Genomic DNA, 18532 nt, shown 5'->3' with positions numbered 1-18532 from the left:
AATGTAAGGGGTCTTTAAGGTTTTGGTATGACTGGGTCGATGCGTGCATGCTGTGAAGATTCAAAGTGAATATTGACCTTAAATACAAGTTTTCTTCATCACCCTGAAACTATAAAATGTTTGTAATTTTTGCTTGAAAATGACACTGAAAAACTACAAAAAATGTATTGAATGAATTTATCAAAATAGTTGCTGATTAACTTTCTGTCGATCAACTAATCAACAAATCCCTCTACAATTCCTTACAACAACGTAAGACCCATAGCCCACACTCACTCTCTTGCCGTCCTCTCTCTCCATGTGCATGAAGTAGGTGGGGTAGAGGCCGCGGTCCATGCCCTTCTTGTCACGGGTGATTCGACATTTAACAGTGACACCACGTGGAGCCGGATGAAAGACAAACTCCTCTAGATTGGCCACATCAATTAGTGCGCTGTCTGCTGTGGGTGATCCGGGGGTTACCACCTCCTGGGTGCAATAAATTCAGTACATGATTGTTTTGTTACGATTACAGCTTTTTTTTTACATAATATTCAGTACTGGGATTGGGGCTATGAAGCCCATGTTCGAAGCTTGTTGGTGAGTGCATATATCGGGCTACTCACTGGAATGTCCTTGCCACTGGCGGCAGAGGCGGGTCTGGTGGCGTCTGTGTTAGGGGACAGAGAACGTGTCCGTTCCTCCTCCACATTATCCTCATGCTCGCTGGCTTCATCAAAGTTCATACTGCCACACAGACCTGGTGAGGGAGAAGAGGCAAAGGTGTTAGAGAGCTTTAATGATATATGAAGGCTTTTACAATTTTCATGCTGGGAAGCTCATTCACACATGACAAGAGGAAAATAAATCCCAGAGGCTCTGTGTATATTCCCAACTACAAAAGAATCTCAAAGTTAATTTTATTTCTTTGATTTTGGTACAAAATTGTCCCCAAGGTGGATTTCAGTTTTTTGGTTCATCTATGCTCTTTGATATATGACAACTAATTTCTCAAGAAGTGATGCAATACTTAAGCAATGGTTGAAGCACAAATAGTGTGTTATACAGTTAAAATCACTCCCTTTTATATTTCTCTGAAATTTTCAGCATGGTATTTCTTTTACACAGGGGAGACTCTTTAACAGCAAAAGAGGAAAGTGGATAAAGCTTGTGAATCTGACTGAACCAATCCAAACTGCTTTCTATCAAACAAAACAACTTGATCGTTCAGTTAAGCTCTGCTCAGCACTCACCCAACTGAAAGGTCACATTTGGCTAGTGGCCTCAATTGAAGCCCTACCTGTCACAAACAATGCATCTTTTTCTAAGTCAGTTTCTGCAAGAGTGAGATTAATGTGAAGAGAAGAGGCTGACGTCCCTCCAACATTTGCATCTGTGTACTTGTGAAGAGACAGCTCCATGCAGTCATGCAGATGTAAAATGGGGCTAGCTCACTACAGCCTGTCTAAAATGCTTGCGACATCTGTCTCTGCATTGACAATTGGATTTATCATTCAGGATGCAACTCTTGGCTGCAGTTGCAGCCCATTTTAATGTGCTGTCAGAGGATGACAGTGGTCCACTGGTATGGAAAGATCTTGGTAAGCAGGAGGGATTGTGTTTCCCCACAGCTTTGCAGTGTTAAAGATATGTAAAACTAGGACACTTTTAACTGTGATTAAAATTGAACTTAAATTAATTGCTTGACCAGAAATTACATTAATGATAACAATGTGGTTGGTATGAAATTATAGAGCATGTTGCACAAGTCTATCCTATTTACTGTAATCCAATCTTCAGCTTTGAAGTGAATAAATGAAAGTAATTTTGGCCCACCACTGGTAAAGCCTGCTTCTTCACACACAAAGAGCATTTTGTACTTGGCACACAAAAGAGACATTCGGCCACTTCCTCCTTCCACCCGGTTAGAGAGTAGGAGGGTGAGAGAGCACTGGCCTATGCAGTATTGAACAAGAATAATTATGTGACAGACAACACAGCCTAAGACAATATTTATACTGGGGTATTTACACGAGATGAACCCAGGATATGCAGCTATCCCTGAGAGAAAGTAAGAACCATCATGAAATACAGATTGAGATTGTTAGCTTCCCTCTAACAGTGACTCCAGGACTCCAATTAAAACACAGAACAAAGTGTGAGCCAGTGGCTTATGAAATCAACCATCTGGAAATGTCAGAGAGGACTCATAATGGACCTACCAAATAACACCAAAAAAGACACACATCATAACCACCACACAGCAGTTCAAGAATATTACATTTTACAGTCAGCCAAAAATGTAGATGTTGATTGAATGAGCTAATCAAATATGAATGTACCCCAAAATTTGTATTTCTTCCATTTCCTCTGGGGTTGGGGTAATATGCAAGGACAGGGAGCCAAAAATAACACTGGAACTCCTCAGGACATATTCTTATGCTAAACTGGGCTGACATTAACAATGAGGCCTTGCATTATTGAGAAGGACAATGACATTTGCTACTGTGGCATCACGTCACACTAAAGCCCAGGAAAAAAGATATGACAACTAGAGCAGCTTTTGATAATTTGACCCAGGATTCAATTGTGGTTCTGCAATGCCAACATTATGACATTTGTGGAGCTGTTTCAACCATTAACTGTATTGCTTTGAATGAAAGTTAACATTTTTTTATGATGGAGAAACTTGCTTTTTCTCCACAGTAGCAGGTTGATCCAAAAAGTACACAATCCACTCTGGGCTAGATTTTAATACATCTTCCATAAACTTTATGATTCCCTGCCAGCTGGCTGGTGAGTGTGGGTGGCAGTAGCTATAATGATGCCATAGATGAGCACTGCAGTATGAACAATGCCCTGGCCTATTATTAAATGACCCATTTCTCACTGCATCACCATCAATCACACCACTATCTGCATCCCTATTCCATACTGCGGCAGGAGAGTGTTCAAAATTCTAGGGGATGTCAAAAAGTCTGACTTTGCTTAACAATTGCTGCTAATCTGGAGTGACTTAGAACTAAAACTAAATTAACATAGAGTGGATAAAGTAGTAGGCTGGTCCTCACTAGCAACAAGAAGAGAACTACACACTATCATTTTTGTTTATAAATGTCTCCTACTAAAACTGCCTCAATATATCACATCTCTCCTCAAATTTAGAACTACAGTTCATCAGACCAGATCTCAGGACTGGCTAACTCTCGATAAGTGTTGACGGTAAAACCTGGGAATGTAATAAATACTGAGATCAAGCAATAGCACAAAGGATGGATTATTTTATGCTACAGCAACAGGGGACTCCACAGAGTGAGTGATGAAGGCAAATAATTAAGCCGGCGTACTCTTGAAACCACATTGGCTCTTAAATTAAACTGAAGACGTATCTTCCCTTAACACAGGATAAAAGTCAATCAATAGGCTTCATGGATTTAAAATGTTTTAACAGAATATTAGTGCCTCACTAATCCTTCATGAAGTAAATTAAAAGGGTATTTAAACCATAAACTGTAATTTCCCATCAATTACTCAACATTCTTTCACTGAGAATTGATCTTACAGGCGTGTTGGCTTTTTCTGATACTATGAGGTAGCCTATAGACTAGGGGTGTGCCAGTCATATCATTTAGATTACAGCTGCTTATTGTAAAACGCAGTGTAAAAATCCACAAAATCCTCTCATCCATGACAGTATATTTGAAGTGTAATAAGGCTACGAGCAGATACCTCAGACTTGAATTATACTTCAAGAGTTGTTAAGAGATGTTTTGATATTGTTGTACTGTTGTTCAAACAAATCTACAATATTCTTCACTGTATCTGAAATTGATGCAACTTTTGAAGCTCTTTTCTGAAGTAATGCAAGTCTCTATTTCAAGGGTGAACAATTGATGCAAACTTTTTTTCTTCTTCACAAAAACAACAATAAAACAACAAAGTGTATTTCCTCTTGAAAGGCCAGTCTTGTGTATTCTAGGCCTTTATCTAAGTCCCTTTAGTTTAAGCTCTGCCAGGACTCACCTTGTTTCTGCAGTAATTCATGGATATCTGTCTTGGGCTCTAGCAGCGTCTCAGTGTCTCCATCCCTCTCAGACTCCTCAGCAGTGGGGGACTGGGGCTGTGATGGGAACTGAGACTGGGACTGGGACTGGCTCACTGACAGGATTTGGATTTTCATTCCCAGATCAGGGGCGTCTGAGCCCAAAAAAGCTGCTGGGCCATCAATACCTACAGCAAGGAAGAACAGTCAGTTGTTACTGTAGCTGTTAGAACTGTTTGTCTGTGTCTGAGTTCTGCTGGACCTTAAACATCACATTTTCTGAAAGGCTACACTACTTTAATTAGCTAAAGATCTGCCTGAGCTGTGGAGCCTTAAAGAGATTCTATTAGGTACCTGACATATGATTTGTATCTGGTATTTCTAAACTGAACCACATCCACAACTGTCCCAAAGCATTGTATGATGTGTAAGTAACCCTCTGTTTTTGTGCTTTTTGCAGGACAGATCAAGGTGTGTTGAGTTTGTCTCTTTTTATTTTTTTATCAGCGAGAGAATTTTAGAGAATTGTGTTCAAATAAAACATTAAACAAACATCTGACTAAATTGAATGTGCAACATTCAAACGTGATTTTGAACATCTTAGTAAAAAGTGCAACATACTGTTATACTGAGATGGTGCTAATTATTGCAACATTAATTTAGTCAATGTCCCTACCCCTAATTGGTATTGGATACCTCACATGGCAAACACAAACTCTTATTTTCCCAAAGTGTACAATGCAGTAATTACTGCATTACCTGTAATATATTTTATGCATCATGCTGCATAGCAGTGCCACATTATGAAGCTGCCTTTCAAATAAACAATTCATATAAACATATTAATGCCTACTCTTTTATGCAAAGAGGAAAGTTTGTGTGAAAATGGCAGTCTAGGTGGTTTTACCTGACCTAACAAAAAATGTCCATCATGTGTTGTATATAAATTATGCAACATAAAAATCAACAGGTAACAGATGTTTTCCTCACCATCCATGATAACATCGTTGGTGATACTGAGTTGAGACTCTACCAGAGGGGCCTGCTCCTCACCACGCCGTGTCCTGGAGCGCCGGGGCCGAGCTTCTGTGTTGGGCTGGACCATCAGAGGTTCCTGACGCTTCCTCCGCTGCTTCTGCTCCAGCAGTGCCCTCTGTGGACCAAACAGGGGAATGGAAATGGCGTGGAACCTCACTCTATGTACAAATGTGCTGAGTTTCAAGGCACTGACTGGAAAATCACTGCAGACATAGACACTCACCAGCCTCCTCATTAGGTACACCTGTACACTGTAATGCAATCCAATACAACAGCTCTGTTATGAATTCTACTTTTACTAAGCTTATCATTTTTCAGTCTTTCTTGACACTGTCAGAAAGGTGATAATTCTACTTTATGTTTATTATTGAGTTCGTAGTGGGTGGTGCACCTAATGAAGTGGCTATTGAGTGTATATCAGGGTTCTATTAAACATTATGTTTGAGAAAATTTGGCTGGAAAACATCAATTCTATGAGCTGAGGGTAATTACACTAGTATGCATGATGAGTTAGAACCTGTGCTTATCAGTAGGTGTGAAATATTACTGTATTGCAAATGGTCAGGAAGATAACATTAAATAGTAGTGTTGCGCCAACAGACTAACCCACTGACCAACACTGCCATCCCAAGAGCCACACCACTTGCACGGCCAAACACCAATCTAAGCTGGACAAGTCATTTAGTCACACAACAATACAGTATGGAGTTTTTGTAAACCTCCTGGTCCTACAGTAGGAGGGAAGAGGGCTACACCCTGTCTAGGCCCGTTAGGCAGCAGGATAAATTCTTGCATAGCTACATGATGGAATAAGTGACTCAATGTAAAAATATTTTACATAATAGAAGTGGCAACCTTGAAAAACCCTTTCAAGGTATAGAAAACTGGAAATTGACATATTTAAATAATGAGTATAGCGATAAACACCCACACTGCATGGACAATTAAAATGCACAGTACAGGTAGCATGAATACAGGATGACTCACATAACAGAAAAATAACCTTAAAAGTGAAGCAAAAAGAGAGGGGCAAAAAATAAAGCCATAATAAAACCCAACAGAAGGCCAGAATACCGTGTAGGGAATGGGTTCACTGAATATCCAAAATAATGGATGCTGCGAGAGTCTCATATTCTGCATTGTAGAAAGAACATTCCATTCTACAAAGACATATGGTATACTGTATGCTTTAGGTAATGTGGTATAGTGCATAGTCATTTGTGATGAAGTTTCAGTAAGGGCAGAAAATTCATCTTGGTCATGCTGTATCCACTCCCCCCAAGCCCCAGTCTCCATGGTCAAAGCAGCCGATGGATTACGCAAGCGTTTTAATTAGTGCGTCAAATGCACAACAACAAGTCCTGTTTAGTGATGCTGTTTAGTGAGCTGGAAAAGACCAGGAGGCCTTGTCTCATACTTGCCACACCAAAAAGCTTTCAAAACTTATCAGTCATTGTGCTAACACTGAGAAAATGTCTCTAAGAAATCTGTCTCAAAACAATCTCCATGATTATACAGAGACATAGTGCATTGAGAACAGAGGGGAAAATATAGTCCCATGACCCTATGAATATCTACTATGAATATCAGCAAAAGGTAATAAAAGAAGTAAGTAAGCATGTATGTTTAGGCAATAGAAATGGTATTACTGAATACCTACATTAGTTCTTGAATGCATAAGTGTACAATAAATCTGGGAGCTTTATAATCTGGACCTAGATTTATTATCGTTTCAAAAGACTCTGCTTCAAGAGGACCAGGATTTGCATGCTCGCTTTATGGCTATAAATAAAGGAGACAAATGAATAAAACATAACAGAATTAACATAATGAACATCATTACTGTTAGTGTAATAAATTGATTTGGAAATACTGCCAAATTTCAAGATGCATAACAATGGTGATGGGGGAAAAAGACTGCTGATAGTGAAAAGTATATGTAAAAATGAATCTGGCCTGAAGCTGAGCTTCAAATTTTTCTTTGTGGTTTCAAATTGACCATATTAAAAAAAATATATATATATATTGTAGTCTATACTGTGTCTTTAAACATTATATTTTAAAGATTTTCTTGAGTCAAGAATGATTTTCTAGATTCAGTTGGCGTGATCTAACTTATTCTGCTATTTGTCAAGACACGACATCCGAAATCTGAAGTGAAAATGCATCCGAAATAACTGAAAATTAGACTAAAGTAAGGTTTAATGACTTCTGAAGATTTTTACCTGCTGTCTACACTCTGGATATTCTTCATATGATCAAAGTCTGACCCATTTGTGTTGCCTTCCCTTCTAATTGCTATTTTAAGCCAATCGATTATAAGACCCAGTATTTGGCATTTTGTATCAGCCAAAATATGAGAAAAAGTAGACTAAAGTACGATTTGAGGAGACATACTGTATATTAATTATACTGTGTGTCTTTGCAAAGAATCTGACAACACAAGTTGAATTTAGTCATATAGTCAGTTAGTGGATGTCAGAATTTTCATCTGGATTTGTCTTTCCTATTTCAGTCAGTCAGATAGAAAGACACACCTGTATCACTCATACAAACTGTTATCTTCACACAGATGAAAAGAAAGCATATCAGAAAAAGAAATATTAGAAGTTACCAACCCGTTCCATTGACATCCTGAACAAGTGTAAGCCTGAGTGAGAAAGTTAACAGGTTTCTCTATAGAAAAATCATTACATGTCCCATTTGTCTTGAGGTCAGATGAAATTACGTTCTCCCCCAAAGAGCAGCACTCCTGCTGGGAATGACTGTCTCCTTGTCCCTCATTTCTCTTCTGGAACTGAGTTTGACAATCTATAAATCAACAGTCTCCTCTGTACTATATGGTCCTCTGACAGAAAAAGGTCTGTCTCTCAGGCAAATACTGAGCGCTAGCAAGTGTGCTTGTGTACGCGCGGTCATTGTTGCTAACTGAATCAGCCGTCATTAGTGCTCCAGTAGGAGAGAGAGAGAGAGAGAGAGAGAGAGAGAGAGAGAGAGAGAGAGAGAGAGAGAGGGGAGGGGTGCACTCAAGTGAGATACGGTCACAGCCACGGTGCTCCTGGTATTATTGTCTGAATGGTTTTCATTTTACTATTTGAAATGGGGTGAAATGGGGACCAACACTGGATTTAGTAAAACACAGTAAAAACATGGATTTAACTTTTATTGTTAAATATTTATTTATTTATCAATTTTCCATAACCTGCATGTGATCCCTCTCTGGGCATAAGTGCATGTGTGTTTGTCCTCCAGAGTTACATAAGAACAGAAGACTCTCAAGAGAGGCTGTTTGGACTCAGCTGAAAGCGTGCAGCACAACTGAGCCACAGTGGAACCAAGACACACACACACACACACACACTCAAAGCCAGGCACCCCGCACTAAATCCTTCTCTCTCTTTGAACACCAATCAGGCCCTCTTGTTCCTTTCTGCCTAATGTGTGAGATAGTGGAGTATGGCCTCCAGCTTTAATCAAAGCTCTACACCGCAGCTCTTCAGCAAGGTTTGGGATAAAGCGTCTTACAGAGACGCAGGGGGAAAGGATGAAAAGAGAACAAATTTGTGACAGAAGAAGGGCTATGTCAGGTAATCGGTGGATAAAAAGAAACAATTCAGCTTCAGGAGTAAGTAAGCATTAAAATTCCAAGTGACTTTTATCACTAAATTGCACACCACTGCAGTGATGTTGAAGCTACTCCTGCCAACAGCAGGCACACCTTGGTGACACCAGAGTGGCAGAACACAAGGCCATCTCAGCCTTTCAATTTTACAGGTTTCATGCAAACTCTTTTGTGACTATGAATTAGAAGCCTTAATCAGACTAACAACCTGGATTCAACCGGGCACGGCTCTATAACGTCACATCTGCGAGCCGGTTTTGTTCCGTCTTCCAAGCGATTTCATACCTCACTGGGAGCTTTTCAGAAGCAGAGCGTAGTTTGCCTGACTGATGTTGTTGACTTGTTGATTTGGTCCTTTTTCCTAGACTTTTGTGCTTCTACCATGGGTAAGTAGGCTACGTAGTCAAATGGTTTCTTTTTTTGTCTGTTTTAGTTGTGTTTTTTTGTTGATATACGATTGGGAGTCTGCACAGGGTGTTTTAGAGTGGAGAGGCGCTTCTGGGACACGCTGCGGTGCATCTGGTGAAAACACAAGCATTGTCTAGAATGGCCGCAGTCAGCTCCGGCGGCCGCACCGCAGTTGGAACGCAACGCAGTAGTGCCCGGTGGAATACAGCAGTAAAGGTGCAGGATAATAGTTATGAACTACACCAGATGTTCTTTTAAAAGCACAATGAAAAAAGTCTTAGGAAAATGATAAGGAAAAAACAACAAAATAAGTGTGAATTGTCAAAACGTGTGTTGCTCATTTGTGAATTAAGTTTGGCCTCTTACCTGTTTTTCCAGCTTCTGCTGCATAAGACTGGCACTGTCCTCTTCAATGCCACTACAGAGAAAAGGGAGAAACCTTTCTTATACAGAGTTAGAGATTTCACACACATTCATATCTGAAAACATCTACACTGGATTTTCATTATCAAACCAGTAGAGGTCACCACTGCTGTTGCAATAATACAAGGAAATAAAGACTTTGTATCCTGTATGGTCTTGTATGAAATAAACCAATTAAGGCATTAACAGTCACAGTAGTGGCAGTTTTAAAAGCATAAATCAGCAATGTAGAAAGAATTTAAAAATATCTAGCCTACAGTATAACTAAAATAGCAAATAGTGCCCCTATACAGACTAGAACCTTAAACCATATAATGACAAATCTACACATTAAAAAGTGACCTAATGAGCTTGTTGGTGAAACGTGGCATGACTCATTCTCTGAAAGTGACAGAAAGAAAAAAGAAAGAAACAGAAAGGGAGCAAGAGGAAGAAAAAGGACAAAGCTCCAGCTGAGAGAATGCCTTGCAGTCTGAGTCCTCTGGGCACCTATCTGAAGGGACTGCTGGGCCCATGTTGCTTGGCTACCATGAGGAGAGAGAAGGGCAACAGCAGGAGTCTGTACTGTCGGAGTCAGAGACTTACAGTATCTCTACTTTCTGTCTTTCTGTCAAACACACACACACACACACACACACACACACACACACACACACACACACACACACATACGTCACTCACATAGGCTGATGTAATGTGTGACCATTACTCATCTCTTTCATCTATTCCTGTCAAGTACATCTTTAAATATCACATGTTCTGCTGGGCTGAAATTAGTTTTTTTATAGAAAAGGATTAAGGGTATAGGATGAGAAGTCTTCAAATTATGCTGCTTATCTCTCCATCAGGCAAACTCATCAGATATCTGACTCGCTCATTCTCACTCCCTATTTCTATCTTCCCCAGGCACTCTTTTATCCTTTCCACAGCTCTAGTGTGTAGGTGATGACACACACTACTTAAGGACCTCAAGTGCAATGCTGGCTGACATCACAGCTCATCTCTGAAGGACAGTCACTGAATGCCAAAAGGTGATGAGTTCCAGAAACCCATTTATACCAAGAAGAACTCGAGTGCTTTAATAAGCCTGTTCCACTTGTATTAAGCCCACAGTAATATAATTAACATCATCTGTAGCCCCACAGCCACCATGCGCTTGAGTCATGATCTGTCGAATCTACATCAAAGTGAGTCATCATTACTCATAAATCCCTCTACAACTATCCCTCCCTGTTGACATTGGCAAACAGATGGGTCCCCTGGGAGGCCATTATGACACCCGAGAACAGGTGCTGGTGACAGGGAGAAGGGCTAGAGAGTGGAGAATGATTGAGTTTTTAGTTACACATACAGGACTGTCATTTAGGATGGTGAGGAAAGAGATGGGTGAAAGTTGTGCAGGTGAACTCAACAGCAAGACCTGGGTGAAGTCACTATGTTCTGCTGCATGGGTTGTGGAGGCCTGAGACCTGTGGATTAGGATACTTCTACCAGTGTGGCTTTTACCAAAGGACTGCCACATTTACAAAAAAAGTTTGGCTCAAACAAATATGGTTATGTCAGATAATAATAAATAATGAATAAATAACTCTAAATTCTTACTTTGATTTTCCATTGGGCTGTTCCATTAATAATGTTCGTTCCATGCTAAAAAGCACAGTCTGATTAATGGCTGAAGACACACCCTCTACATAACATTACAACATCAGAGTTTCCCTGATGTTTTCAATCTCAAACACCTTCTTTCTGATGTAGTGGTACTGTGGTATCCCGCGGAGGAAATCTTTGTCTGAATATTGTGATTAAACATTTTTATGGTAGCTTTGAAATAGTAGAGCATGTTTTCCCAGACAAAGACAGCAGATGAAACACGTTAAGTCTGTTCAAAGCCTTGAGAGCAATCGTTACTGATGAAAGAGTCTTAGCAGTGAAACATCTTTGACATGTCGTGAAGCAGTTTGATTGCCATGTGTCCACATGTGTTCACAAAAGTTGTTAAAAGTCAGAAAAATTCAGTGTTTAAAATGCCCTTTAAAAATGCAACTAAAATGGAGGTCCTCCACATATCTTACTGTGATTATTAGTGATTAGTTGATTAATCGATTAGTCAATCAAAAGAAAATTAATAGGCAGCAATTTTGATAACCGATTCATTGTGTCATTTTTCAAGAAAACAATATAATCATTTTCTGGTTTCAGCTTCTCCAATGTGATGATTTACTGCTTTTCTCTGTTTTATATCATTGGGTTTTGGACTTTGGGTCAGACAAAACAAGACATTTGAAGACATTAACTTGGACCCCTGTTTTTTGACATTTTATAAACCTTCTTGTTTAATTAATTAATTCATTATGTACACATAACCCATTTTAGCTCCTCCACAGGAAAACAATAAAAGGCTTGTGAGCTCACAAAGTAAAACATGAATCACTGTTGAAACCATCAAAACATAATGCCTAATTTCACACATATACCAATGCTGTAGGTTATTCTAAATGTATGAATATGTTTAATTAAAATAGTTTAGCGGCACAGATTCAATCCACTGAAGTCTGAAATTTTCTGTTAACCTGATAATTCCAGTCACAGATTGTGAAAGTGAGTGAGTGTGTGTTTGGGCGAGTGTATTGCTGTCTACCTTGCTGTTGAGTTAGAGGAGAAGCTAGCAGAGCTGGAGGGTCTTCAGGGAAAATGGCAATTTGGCACCAAGGCAGCCAGTAGCACATGACATGTGGAAAATAAGAGAATGAAACAAGTTCAGCAAATTATCAAAAACTAACAAGAACTCTATGGGACATGAATAATACTCATTCATCTGTAGCTTAAATAAAACAAGAAAGCTATGCAGTCTACTATAGAGGTTATGGAGGACAGCAATTATCCGGGGTTGAGAGAATGTCCTCTACCACAAATGTTCTTGGAAAACATTTGCATATGCGCGCACACACACACACAAACACATTGAGAGAGTGCCTCATCGCAGCTGTGAGTGATCAATGTTTCATTAGTCCATCACAGCTTGGGTGACAAGAGAAGGACACGTCACTGTTGTCCCTTCCTTGTGTCAGACCAAGGTAACCATGGAGATTCAGCTCCATCAACAGCGCACCTCCACCAGCATTAATTAAAAACCTGCAGCCAGTTCTTGGGCTTCACTGTAATTGGAGGCCTTAGCACTGTGCTGTAAAGATTTACAGACTGACAGAGGGTCTGCCAAGACGAGTAATTTGTTTTGCGCTGCACATCGAAAACAAAATATTTATTCAAACAACATTTGGTCAGAGGCTTTTGTGAGGCAAATATGAATGTGCAATATAATATAGACCTAATATGATTTTATATGTTAGAAATAATGAAATGGTAATAACTGTCTATCACACCACTGTTGATTCAGGGTGCAAAAGAGGACAAGTAGACCAGTGACTTCTTTTCAGATGACAATATCAAAGCTATTAAGAAATTGCATAGCATTTGCCAGAGGGATCTTATTATCGAAACACAGTCCATTTTGGCTGTTGTTCATTTTAATTAAAAGCCTTCCACTTTGCCACTTCAAAAGGGAATTTGAAAGTTGAATGAGCATAACTTAATGTCTGCCACAGGCAATTCAGCTTCCAACTTAAAGAGGATACAGAAAAAAAGGAGGACTGATAAGATTAAATGCTTAATTCCTTGTGGGTCAGCGCATGGCTTCCAGAGAGAGAAAATTTATACCAAAATACATGTTGAAAGAATGAAAGGACAAGCACAGTATCTGCCCTCTGCCAGCTTGAAGGTAGGCAGTACCTAGTGGGCTTTAGCTTTTCACCTAAATAGTTAATTTATGTAAAACTGATCAGCCACAAACCATCACAGCTTAGGCAATCTAAAAAAAAGAGGTTTATATAGTGTCCCAAGCATTTCCAAATGCAATGAACAAACTTCAGCTTAACCCTTAACAAACTGGATCACTGATAAAAGCAAAAACTAGTATGAGTTACATAGGCAATACTGTCATTACATTAGAATCTAGACATCACCGAGCCTTGATAAAGAAAATGATAAGAGGACACATTTAACAGTCACAGTTATTTCAGCAGTTTCAGTAATCAGTTGGATGAGTATTCTAAGCACGTCCTTTGTTACAATGTTCCAATCAAGCAGCCAACAGCATACGAAAAAAAAAAAAACAGGTTGGACACACGTGTAAATCACCAACTCTGGTTACAGCACAGCCACAGTCTGATGCTCTGAATAAGTAACGACATGGTGGCAGAAACATGAGCGAGAGGCACATCTTTGACTGCAGGTCAGCCATTCAGCTGGCCGGAAGGATGGAGCAGTGACTGGAAGAAACATTAAAGTAGCACTGACCTCTGTCCTGGCACAGGCCACTCTGCAATTGTCAATCCTGAAAAGTCAATACAGCTTGGGGAACTAAAGCAAAAATGTGTTTGCCTGTGTGTGTATTATTTCAGGAGCCAGTTCTCCTACTAGAACAAATAAAGAGTAAGTGTTGGAGAGAACACAAGGAAGGCTATTTTCAACCAGCTGCCTCAATGTTACTAAGATAATAATGTATGTGTGCCTGTGTATGTGCAGCTACCTGTATGACCAGCGGCTGTAGACAGGCTGAGATCCCCCATTCTTTACAGTGTCCATGGATGCGGCTACAGGAATGCTAGTCCAGGGCTCTCGTATCTACAGTATCACAAAAATCTTCATCTGCACTGAAGCTCAGAGTTACTGTGCAGTCCTACCTAACGCCAACATCTTTGCTATTATGTCACTGAAAAAGAGTAGCTACGTCCCACCCAGGGGAGTGACAGCTACCAATGCTGAGGCAGACTGAGGTCGGGAGGCTTGGGGCTGTTACCATGACTTCACACTTTAGGCAACGCACAAGGATTCAGCTAGGGATAGGTATGAAAGTGGCAGGCATAAATACTAGTATCACAAAGATCAACCTTAATAGAACAAAGTCTGAATGTCCTATGAACTTCAGCAAAGTTACTTAAGCAGGACTGACACCATGAGTGCAGAGGTGAGCTGTTTGATATAATGTAAGTCTTCCCCAGTGGCTGGAAATATTTCTAAAAAAATCAGTCAGACTATTTGCTATCACTTAAATTGCCTTATTTTACTGCCTGACTACTTTCTAGTAACTTTCTGTAAGACTCAGCAATTAGTCACAGCTCATTTTCTCTGACTCATAATGTGGCACTGCATATATCAAACCACAGATGCACATTCGGTCTGGCATCTCAGTTATATGCAATAGTTGAAATTTATTGACCTTTAAATTGCCCACATCTCTTGTAAAAATTAATGCCCCATCAACATTACTAGATTAATTTATGTTCGACTGTATTAGTAAGATATTCCAGTCTGTGTACTTCATAATAATATTGAAAAGCACATGCTGTTTAAAAAGGAAACTCAATAAACTGAAACCTATAGATTAACCTTTCTAAAAACCGACACAGTGTGGGGACCTTAATGTAGTTGCTAGGAAACCAGAGCCTCCCAATCATTTTTCTGTGCCTATTTGCAAGAGCGAGAGAAAGCACAGAGAAAATGAAGAGTATGTTTGTGTATGTTTGTGTATGTTGGTCCTGAGAGACAGCGGTAAAATGGCTTATAAGTCAACTCATGATAAGCACGGGAATCATTCACCAGAGGGAGTAATTATTGAGCTCAAAACAAATGATGGAAATAAGATACAAGAGTTGATAATAATACCATTTCCCTTGGCAACCCCAAGGGACACACTCCACTCATGACTCTCCTACAATGATGCTTTACTTTGTTTCGGCAGCTACTGTCCATTAAGTGTTTGGCCATTTGAATCTTCTTATGGTGAAAGAAGCCACTTGGCAGTGATGCAGAAGCACAGATTTATCATGAACATACAGCAGAAACTGTAACTTCAGTGAAATGTATGCACTACTGTAGTATTCAACAAGGAGAAAGTGAGCCCATTACAAATACCAGGGATGTTTTTTCACTGTCTCAACAGAGTGAATTGCTCCAGCCAGCTGGGCCATGTGTTTGGAATCCACTGGACAACCACAGTAAATCACAACTCAACCACAAGCCATGCTTGTAGTTGCAGAGGTCAACCATTATTCTTGTGGAGATTTATTTTTAATTAGTTGATTTATAATGATGGTGTTAACGATGGTCAACTAAGATGAGTTCTTTGATGTACATTTTCATACATCTATTCCTCTTGAGGACTAGACATATTATACATTTGGCAGTTTAGTCTGCTACATTTTACAATTCCTGTAAACCACTGATGTATGTTTTGCAAAAAAGCAACAAGAGTTAGTTGCTTGCTAACTAACTCTTGTGGCCATCGAGAAGCTTATTAGTGATTTTCTGACCTTTTTCAATACTGTTCTCTGTAAAGACTGTACACTCTATCGGATATTCTGAACAGTAATAATGGATGCTTTTGTGACTGTGACACTGATGGTACTCAGTGATATTATACCCAGAATCATAGCAAAGAAAACACTCCACTGTGGTTTGTATAAAAGAGCCTTGGCAGACCTAGCTTCAGTTGGCAATAATAACCTAGGAAATTGTTAGCTATCATTACCTTTCAGCCGATGATTCTAAGCTGACACTGGAAGTCTTTAGGTGCTATTTAAGTACAGATGTCCCATTTCTCATTTAGGTTATGTGCTACATTCTTACCACTAACCCTGGCAATGATAGTACAATGCAAGGACCAAAAAACTTCATAAGCCTCCAACTTTCAACACTACACCCATGTAAGCAGTCCTTGCAACATTACATTTGTGATGCTGTTATGAAAACTGTCACTCCTCAGATGTGTCAGCACTGCAAGCAGACTCTGGGATTTCTAACTGCTTCACTCTGCCAATTGAAACCGGTTAAAGAGAAAGTGAGCAAATATTAAAGAGGTCCTTGTGCTTTGGAAAAGATCTGCAGGGAATAATAATAATGCTAATAGTAATTAATACATTTGTGAGAGATTCAAAAAACAGCAAGAAGCAGAGAAAAGACCCGTCTCTGAAGGTTGATCATTACAAATGCTGAGTCAGACATCTGTGAACTTTAACACAAACTGTCTGGGTTGGTTGACCCTACATAGCAGTGTGCATCACAGCTGGTGTGCTAATCAGGAATGAGTCCATCACTGTGTCTCACATTCCTAAACTGACACAGTTACAAAGCCAAGGGTTTTCCTTGTGTAAAATAGCAGCGTTTGTTAGACATCTGGGGGAAATACAAACAGGATGCTATGCCAATTCATTTTCTAACTCATGAACCAACTGACACTGACTGGTACCACTGAGGTTATGGCTTTATGTAGTACAAAGACAATTTAACAATAATATCCCTGGATAAAGCAAGCCACATACTATTTGTAGTGCAATAGGCTATTTAAAAAAATAGCTTTTCAACATCACTGTAACTGTAATAAACATTATTTTTGCATTGTGTGTCTATACCTTGAATGACAGCCCTTGTCTACAAACTAAAAAAAAAAAAAAATGAAAGCAGACCTCTGCTCAAGTGCTTGAAATTGTGTATAGTAGCTTCCATCATGTACACAGAGACACAAACACATATGACCCTTTGCCCAACACCTGTATGCATGACCAGCAGAGTGGACATCAGAAGAAAACTGTAGGAAGCACTATAGTGCATTATGCTGAGGTGAATTCTGTGTGTTGAGTCTGACTGTGGCTATCAGGCTTTTGCTGCATATTTACATTCGATCCCTTCTGTTACTTCTACAAATGTAGAATAAATGTCAGAAAAAAAATCCATGTTTCCATTTACTACCGGACTTATTTATTTACTTATTATATTGCTTTAGTAGCTCATTTGGATGGTGAGGGCATATACTACCTTACAGGAATGCTTTGACACAGAAAAGCCAGCAACTACAGAAAGGCATGCTCAAACATGACATGCAAACATTTTTTTTCACCCTTATGCCTCTCGCTTCACTGTATTCAAGTCTAAACCAGAGCTTTAAAGTGGCGGAGTGCCTGACTGTGGATACCACCGTCTGTGATGCAGATCACTTGATACACTGTAATTAAACAGAGAGTGCTGGATTCCGTTTAGTCATCCGACATTCCAAAACTCGACGCAATCCTAACTACATATTGAGGGAGGTGGGGTGTAATTATTTTTCACCTAAACTGTATCGACGGAAATAGCTCAGGAAATTGCTCGCCAAGATACACAAATGCTTTCATCTGTAACAAAAAGACTCTCTGGAGGTTTAAATAAAGAATACCTGGCTATTACCTAGATGTGTAGGCTATTAACTAAATATACATTAATCGTTTTTTCCATTATTAGATAAGATGAGTTCGCTCACTATTACTGCAGTCCATTGCTTTCCAAATTTGTTCCATTTGAACAGGCTAGTGTATACGTTGATTATCAGCGAGCAAACCTAAAGCACGTTAGCCACTTGTGGTACCGTTAGCATCAATTGATGAATTTCTTTCCTTTTCAATTGTTCAGCTAAAGTGGTTAAGCAATTTGTGAAGCGCTTTTGTGCTGACACTACGACCGTTAGCTCGCTCACTAAACTTGACATTTAATTAATAAAATATACCGTCAAAATTAGAGAATTAGACATGGTAACTGTCATCTGTTTTTCTGCCAGCTGTGGGATGTTATAGGTAGCTTGTTACCATTAGAAGCTAACGTTAGCTGCCTCAGCCCAGACTCTACTGTAAGCAATGGTGCCTTTATAAAAGTTGTGGGCGACAGTTAAGTTTTTCGGGTAAAACGAAACGGTAACTCCACTTGATAGCTTCTGATTCCACAGTTGGCAAAAATAGAACAAATACAAACACAACGTACAAGCAATGTATGGTTTATGTTACCTTATGCTGTAATAACTCATGTTTATCCACGGTTGCTAAGGAAGATCCTCGTGCAGCAGTACACTTTTTGTGGATGCGGTTGAGAACTCTGTAACGCAGTCCTTAGTTACCGAACACACTAAGAACGGTCGTTCCTATTGGTTTGCCGATTAC

At 39.5% G+C, this 18532-nt stretch overlaps 1 protein-coding gene across 6 annotated transcripts in view; it reads right to left on the bottom strand.

Moving 5' to 3' along the window:
• The window catches only part of tulp3 (TUB like protein 3), a 23673-nt gene extending 5141 nt beyond the window's left edge, over nucleotides 1-18532 (bottom strand). For 3 of the 6 annotated variants that reach the window (XR_006376797.1, XR_006376798.1, XM_044185822.1), the window contains exons 1-8: nucleotides 18380-18490; nucleotides 14098-14192; nucleotides 12151-12192; nucleotides 9456-9507; nucleotides 5012-5174; nucleotides 4003-4209; nucleotides 606-739; nucleotides 277-468 (exon numbers count right to left, since the gene is read on the bottom strand). Coding sequence is in view for 4 of the 6 variants with exons in the window: in XM_044185822.1 (XP_044041757.1) it covers nucleotides 277-468; nucleotides 606-739; nucleotides 4003-4209; nucleotides 5012-5174; nucleotides 9456-9507; nucleotides 12151-12192; nucleotides 14098-14153 (846 nt within the window). In the remaining 2 variants the exon portion in view is untranslated. Of the gene's footprint in view, nucleotides 1-276; nucleotides 469-605; nucleotides 740-4002; nucleotides 4210-5011; nucleotides 5175-7677; nucleotides 7928-9455; nucleotides 9508-12150; nucleotides 12193-14097; nucleotides 14193-18379 lie in introns of those variants that run through there. The other 3 variants (XM_044185823.1, XM_044185824.1, XM_044185825.1) reach the window with 3 other exon arrangements.

The sequence above is a fragment of the Siniperca chuatsi genome, linkage group LG23 (genome assembly GCF_020085105.1).
Source record: "Siniperca chuatsi isolate FFG_IHB_CAS linkage group LG23, ASM2008510v1, whole genome shotgun sequence".
NCBI lineage: Eukaryota > Metazoa > Chordata > Actinopteri > Centrarchiformes > Sinipercidae > Siniperca > Siniperca chuatsi.
This window is presented reverse-complemented; position numbering and strand designations above follow the sequence as displayed.